Below are 7,412 nucleotides of genomic sequence, written 5' to 3' on the forward strand. Positions count from 1 at the left end.
TGGCTTCACTCTGCCCTCTCACTCACTCTCTTGTGTATCTGCACCTCGGCTAAGCACTTACACCACAGGCACTGGAAGAGAGAATTTACTTTCTTTCATGATATTAACTGGAATATTTTTAATTTTTATGAAGCTTCTGTTTATCGCATCTTTTTAAAAGCCATTTATTGCCAAACCGTTAAGCGGCAGTGCTAAACTGGAGAGCTTGATGGTCTCTAAACATTTAAAGTAGGTGGTTACTACTTACTTATGGTTATTATTTATTAATGGTTATTATTTATTAATACTTACAAATGCTTAATAATTGAGAACTAGTTTCTAGTTCTTCCCCCTCTTTCTTCTCTGCTACTCTCCCATATACTGTCCTCAGAAAGCTCTCCCTGTCCCGTGAGATGTGCTTCAGCACCAGGATTAGAAAGACAAGTTGACGTTACAAACTGGAATTAATTCTTGTTTTTTCTGTTGGTGACTGGGGTAAACGTGAGCAGCTTTTCCTCTGAAGCTGACCGATTTGATCCCTAAGGGTCAGGGTTCATTCCCAAGTGAAGTCAGTCCCACAACCAGTCGCCAGGACCCCAGATAGCAGCGGGCTGGTGGTGCTGGCGAGGAGGAGGAGGGCTGTGATCTGTAACCTGTCTTCTCTCTGCCCCTAGCAATCTGCGCATCGAGCTGGTCTCAGGAGTTTCATCCGCTACGGCTGGCGCTGGAGCTGGAGAGTAGCTGCTTTTGTGACCATATTCAAGTAGGTGTTTCCCGGTGGTAGTGGAAGAGGTGGCTTATGCTTAAGCACTAGTGGCAAGGAGCCCTTCGTGCTGGCAGTGCTCACGGCTCCTCAAGAGACTGCTGGTGATTGATCGATTGAGGCTCAAAGGGTTGTGTTAACAGCGAGTCTGATTGATAAGCTGTGAACGTGAAGAGGTTTTAACCTTTTATAATTGTCCCAGAATTCAAATCTTCTAATGAACCAACACAAAACCTAAAACTGGAAAAGCCCTGTTCCTTACATCTAATCCATGCTGTTATAGGCTTGAATACCGTTCTTCCCTGTATTTGGCGGCTTTTTTCTGCTTTCACTTCATCTCTTTTTTTTCCTTTTTCCTGGAGAGTGTTACAGTGTGGTGGCTGTTTCTGGAAGAGCTTTTTATCCCACACTAATTTTTCGCCTTTTTGTTATGTCTTCTCATTACTCCTTGTTTGTATCCACTAGCATTACTCACAATTCTTTGATCTTGTCCTCAAATGCTTACAGATGATCATCTCGTTATTAAGCACTCAGTGAACATCAGACCTACCAGTTGTACATACCTCTTCAGGCCTTCAGATTTTTCCTACACACACAACCACCGCAGAGATAATGTTCCGCTTCTGTGATTTTCTCCCTCAGATGTTTCAGTGCATTTCTGACAATATAGCATCAAACTAAGCACGGTCTTCTGAGTAAAGCCCTTTTAAACTAGGAATATCTCCTTCCCTGATGTTCAAAATGGAAAATTTATGTATAGTCCTAAACCTGTGTTGACTATATTTGCAGGTATGCTCTGTTTAAATTCCCCTTCTGCTTTTAAGATACCAGCAGCATCGACTAGCATTATTTTATATTTCTGTCTCCCTAATTTTTTTGTTCCTTTCTGAATTTCTTCCTCGGTCTCTCTTGGTTTCTTTGCTTCCTTTTGGTTTAGTATCTGTTCTTAGGTTTAGTTAGCGTACTGTTTGCTTTCTCTCCTGGAGCTTTTGATTTCTTTAGATTTTCCTGGGCTTGAGCTGGAACCTCGTCGTCTTCCACCAGGTGTCTCCCCTGCCGTCAGATCGTTGTCCTTCTTCACCACCCCTTTGTAAAAGGCTTTGAAAGAAGATATTTGCCACTCAGCATTAATTGTTTCTGTAAAGCCCAAGTTGAAGGTTTTGTCCTGTGGTTGTGTGAATTTTGAGTTTCACAGTTTAAAACCAAATTGTTTCGTTTTACCTTGTACGAAGGCTAGGGTGACGTTATAGCGTTGGGAAGGAGAGGAAGATTGCTATTGACCTGTAGATGTCATGCCGGAGGCTCACTGAAGTGCTGGGGAGGATGTGGCTGCTGAACTGAGAAGAGAGAGTGTTTTGGGGCTTAACTGATGTTTTGGGAGGAGATGGCGTACCTACCCTGGTGGGAAATCTCATGCCACAAGAGTTGGTGACCCTGCTGACATCATGAGTGTGACTGAGCTCTAGTGGTGGAGACTGTCTGTCAGGCGAGATCTTAGCGACACGCAGATTCAGCTTCTGGGGGTAAAGGTCCTACATCAGGACTGACTGATTGACATGACCTTTTCATTCCTCAGTTCCTTTTATCCTTGAATATACAATGGAAAAAAAAATCTTTGATTGAAAGAAAGAAAAATAAAGAATATCCTGGATCCAGGCCGGGAATCTGGGTATTCCCTTGCCTCTGGCTGTGCAGCTGCCTGCAGTAAAGTCACAGAAATCAAGGCACTTGTGGCTGGGGTGTGTGTGCTCTGGACAGATGGGCAAGGCGGCAGTTAGAGGCAACCTGAGGTTGGCTTAATGAAATCCAGCTTTATTTCAGGCTGTGTTTTGCTACCTGTCTTTTTCCATGTGCAACTGCTGACTTCTGTACCTTATCGTTGCAGCATGGTGAGCACTGGGCTGTCTGTGTACCGCAATAAAACCACCATCAGTAATTTTGTTTCGGCAGGAGGTAAGACTGCTATAACATTGTGTACTTTTCTCTTTATGAGTGAGGGTCATAAGTGGAAAAGCATAAGCAGAAATCCATATCTCTTGGATTTGAGTGGGTCTCTAGCTTCTGTGCTCCTGGCTTTTGTTTCCTGTTCTACCGACTGCTGTTGTGACTTTGCTCTGTGGTTTTAACTGCTGTGTGCTTTATTTGTAAGAGAGAGATATCGATGCACTTCGGAAGCCATTGGGGAGTTTTGTGGTTATCAGTTCATCTTCACAATACTTGCTGGAGCTTTTTGGATAAAAAATGCTTGTGTAGGGTAAAGGCAACACTTGGTGCATAACCTGCTCTCATAACCACCTATTTAGCAGGGAAAGCATTTCTTATTTCCGCTATTTATAACAGTTCAGTGCACTGTTTATAAACTACCCTTTTCATGCTAAGTTTTGCATGTCCGCTTTTGGCAACAGGGCTCTGGGTAAGTGATCTGCTTGTTGAGTTTTACTAGCTTTATTGCCCTTACAGTTGGATATGTGTTTTACTGATCTTTTCTGCCTTACATGGCCACTACTATTATTAGCTGTTGTTGAATAGAAAAAAAAAAAAAAAAAGGAGGGGCAGGAGGGATTATGCTCCAGCCTGGGGAGAGCTTGGTTTTACTTTCATAGATACTTTTACTTCTTAGCGTTTCTTGGGGAGTTTTCTGAAGCAGAAGGAGCTTTGTGCAATGTTTTAGTGGAGAGACCATGGCGAGTGTATGGTGAGGGTCCCTCCCGCTGGCCATGGTGCTTGGTGTCTGCTCTGTTAAAAGTAGATGTCAGCTCATGGAGAGGAGAAATGCAGTAAAGCAGCTCCCTCCATCTGTATGTGATGGCTGGTGGGGGGCTGTTTGTGGTTTCAGTGGGTTTGTGGTTTTTTTAGCCTTCACAGGAGCCCTTTTCAGAATGCACTTGGGCCTGCAGGGACTGGCAGGCGGCTTCGTGTTCGGAACAGCATTTGGGTGAGTTACGACCGCTGCCGATGAGTGATCGAGACACAGCTACTCTTTAAGGGTGTTTGGTAGATGGTGGCCTTGCACACCAAGCCTTGAATCATAGATGGGGATACAGAAGCTTCCCTTCTTCTCTTACCTTTTCTGTATCTCCCCTGGGACTTTGTGATGATGACTTTTCTTCCAACATTTAAACTGTGGTTTTTTTCTTCTTTTTTTCTTGATTTTTGTTTTGTTGCTTCCTCAGTGATAAGAACTCAGTGCTCTTAATAGAGCCTCTTGCTTGCTGCCATTTGCTTATTAGAGGAGACACTAAATACTGTTAAAGAGGAAATTATGAGGGCGGGTTATAGGCACGTCTCCTGTCCCCCTTCCTTGCCGTGGTCAATAATGAGCCCAATGGTTGTGTGCGGAACCACTGGACATCTGTTTTAAGGAACTGTGTTGTCTGTGGGTAAAGGCGGGAGGGTAGGACACAGCTTCTGGGCTCCCTTCTCAGCTTCATCAGCAAGTGCTGCTATAGCAACTTAGAATCCAGACAGTGCAAAGGGGTGTTGGATGTCGTGATGACACCTTTTGAAGAAGGGGACACCCTGGGAACTGCCAGCCCCAAGGTTAGGAATCTGTGTAAAAATTATTTTTTTACGAAATAGGCTCCATCAAAGCCAAAATGTGGAGCAGCAGCCGTTAGGAAATGCTGAGGAAGCTGCGTGGTTGGGCTGCACAACCCAAGGCTGTAAGGTGACACATCTCTTCGTGTATCTCCTAAAGCTCTCTGGGGCATGGAGGAACCCATGGTTTTCTCTCAGGGGCTCTGTCCATCAGGACAATGACCTCCTTAACTCAGGGGAAGTCTGACTTTTCAAGCAGAACTGAGAATTCTTCTCAAATTCATTCACAAGTACCGACTTGTGAATATCCTCAGACATGAATTTGAGGATCCTGCCTGGAGAAGAGAGTGAGCTTTAAATGGGCTGCTTAGCACCGTCAGGATGCTGTCAGCTGTGGGCATGCCTGGAAGCAGCCTAGGGAGCTTTACCAATGAAAACACAAGGACCTCCAGACCTGGACAGAAGCTAAGCAGGGGTGTGACTGTCTAAATTATGGGTTAGGTGATCTACAGGGGTTGTTTGGGCACCTCAGATCCTTCTGCCCCTTTGCCCTATGTGTGCCTATGAATGAGTAAATTCAAAATACATTACCAAAGGGGCTACAGTGAGTCACAGCTGAAGACAGGCTGTGTTTGGTGGCTGACACTACAGTAGGAGTACCTTAGTCTGTGGTGAGATGTGAGTATTGGGGAACGTTACGCTCCACTGATCTGGTGGCTGGCCCCCGCACGCTCCTTTTGCTGATGCCGGTAAGTTATTACTGTTGTGTGTCCCCAGGGTGACTTGTGACTTTTCTGCTTCCTCCTCCAGGATCCCTGCAGGGGGGCTCTTAATGATAATGCAGAAGCTTGCTGGTGAGACCTTGCAGGAGAAGAGAAATCGTGAGCGCAGGGAGCTGTATGAACAGAAGTTAGCAGAGTGGTAAGGAACAGCTCTGCCTGTTCAAGTATTTGACTAGAAGTGTGTCTAGATCTGTGTGGTTCAAACATTTAAAGAAACCATGACACTCTAGGTTTTCTAAACCTTGGGTTTTCTGGTCTTGGCCTTTGGTGTGTTTCATGTACCAGTCTGAGAACTGCTGATTTAGTCTTCCCAGTGCTAGATGTTGCTGCTTGTTTTGTAACAAGGTATTTTGTTCAAAATTCATGCCTTAGCCCAGAAACTGTGCATCAGTTTTTCACTTTTGCAGTGGCTGAGGAGACAAGCAGGACAAGCGCATTAGTATTTCTTTACCAAAACCGAGAGAGGCCAGAGCTCTGGCTTTTCCTTCATTGCTGCCGCCTTTCCATCCCTGTTAAAGAGAGGAAAGAAGAAGGATAGCTGGAGGCTTTGGGGAGAAAACGCTATGACACTGGTTGCACGACTTAATAAAACTCAGACATAGTGCCAGTTCTAGAATAAACTTTGCAGTAGTTGGGATTCTGCAGTGATGCCTTTGGCAGGAGGATACAGGCGTAAAATACGCACTTTCTCTTCTCTTGTTAGGCAGTCCAGGCTCCATGTGACTGACGTCTTAGTCCAAACGGAAAGCAACACCCAAGGAGGACTGCAGACGGAGAGAGCAAGAGATTCTAGGAGCTACTGAGTCTTCCCCAGATCTCTGTTGTAAGCAACTACAAAGTAATTTGATTCTGCTGTGAAAGTCTTCAGTCAAGGGCTCACAGGAAGTTCTATCCTGTGCACTTGTGAAAAAGCATTTTGCTGAAAACATTGTTCGTGGATGCATATCACTGCACAAGAGCTTGGAAGGGCCAAACCTGTTCCACCTGAGAAGGTGGAAATGCAGACTCTGCAGACTAGGAAGTGTCATCTAGGTTTGGCAGGGGGTGAGGGCAGCCCCAGAGCCTCGTCTAGAACCCGTTTCACTGCTGAAAATGTCCAAACCACCAGCGACGTAGAAATATTCGAGGTAAAGGAGCCTATGAATAGTTGGGATGCTAAAGGTACACTGATTCCAAAAGCTAATTAGGCGCTGGTGAGAGCTGCTCTTCAGACAGTGCCTGAAGACCTTGCTGTTGAAGCGCAATAGAGGCAGCACCAGGGCGAGTGGTTCTCCTCCTCTCGCCATCCCCCTCCCGCAGCTTGGCTTGGCCTGGCTGGGACCAATGCTGTTCTGCTGACAGTGCTTTCTTCAGTTTTTTTGCAGAAGAACACAGTCAGTTCCTACAGTACTTGGTATTTTGCAGTCAATGTCGAGGAAGGGTGGAGGAGCCAGGAATGATACGGAAATACCCTGAAAAAGGCATGTTTTGGGTTCCTCAGTAGAAGTGTGGCTGAGGGGGCCACAGAAGGGGTGACTTGTTTCTGGTGGTGATGGTGGAAGAATTGGCACTGTGGACAGTTTTAACAACAATAAAAAGGCCTCTAATTTCATTTGAAGGTTGGAAATTAGAGGATTACCTTTGGGGGAAATGTGGTTCAAGACACTCAATAAAGCCATCTGGCAGTGATGATTGTGTCTGTAAGCTCTTTATGTTAGTACAGTATGTACTTTATGTTAGTACGGTATTTGTATTAGAGAAACGTACTTGAGTAATATCCCATGAGAAGAGCTCTATCTAGGATCCCACCAGCAAGCAATAAAGTCTAGTGGCGGTGTCAGACATTCCTCTGTCCAGGCAGTAACAAAGACAAGAGCCAGGAGAGTGCCAGCTCTGTTTATTATTTTGTACCAGCCACCAACTGTTAAGTCATAACTGTTACCTGTGGGTCGGGCTGAAGGTGATGTAATAATGGCCTGTACCCAGAAGGGCCAGGTGGCCCGTCACCATTTCCCTCAAAGCAGAAGGTCAGAATTCTGGTCCCCTTTCTTTGTTGGGAGGTTTTTTTCTCCTATTAAAGGGAAATATTTCCAGGCAGGGAGTTCGGGTTCCCTTCACACCAGAGAAGAGTAGTCAGTTCTGGTTGAATGCTTTTCTCTGTTACAGCTGATTCCTGTTGTTTGAAATATGAACAGTCAATGCCACAGAGTGTATTCCACCGACCCAAAGCAGATTTTTGGCACAGCTTGCTTTCAAGAAGGTGTTGTGTTTTCTGACTTCTGAAATGAGCGTTTTATTTTTTAAATGTCTCAGTGTAGTTCATTTTTCCGTTGAAGCAATACGTGCATTGCAGGGTTGTCATCAACCAGCTC

General features: G+C 45.1%; 1 protein-coding gene across 1 annotated transcript; it reads left to right on the forward strand.

The window, feature by feature from the left end:
- Positions 1-653: 653 nt before the first annotated feature.
- TIMMDC1 (translocase of inner mitochondrial membrane domain containing 1) lies at positions 654-5,915 on the forward strand (the record flags this gene model as incomplete). The annotated part of the gene is made up of 5 exons (XM_009698270.1): positions 654-742; positions 2,628-2,695; positions 3,599-3,677; positions 5,090-5,200; positions 5,765-5,915. Coding segments are annotated over 5 exons (447 nt in total), but the record flags the coding sequence as incomplete, so codon positions are not given.
- Positions 5,916-7,412: the final 1,497 nt, after the last annotated feature.

This window comes from Cariama cristata, unplaced genomic scaffold (assembly GCF_000690535.1).
Source record: "Cariama cristata isolate BGI_N322 unplaced genomic scaffold, ASM69053v1 scaffold18524, whole genome shotgun sequence".
NCBI classification, from domain to species: Eukaryota; Metazoa; Chordata; class Aves; order Cariamiformes; family Cariamidae; genus Cariama; species Cariama cristata.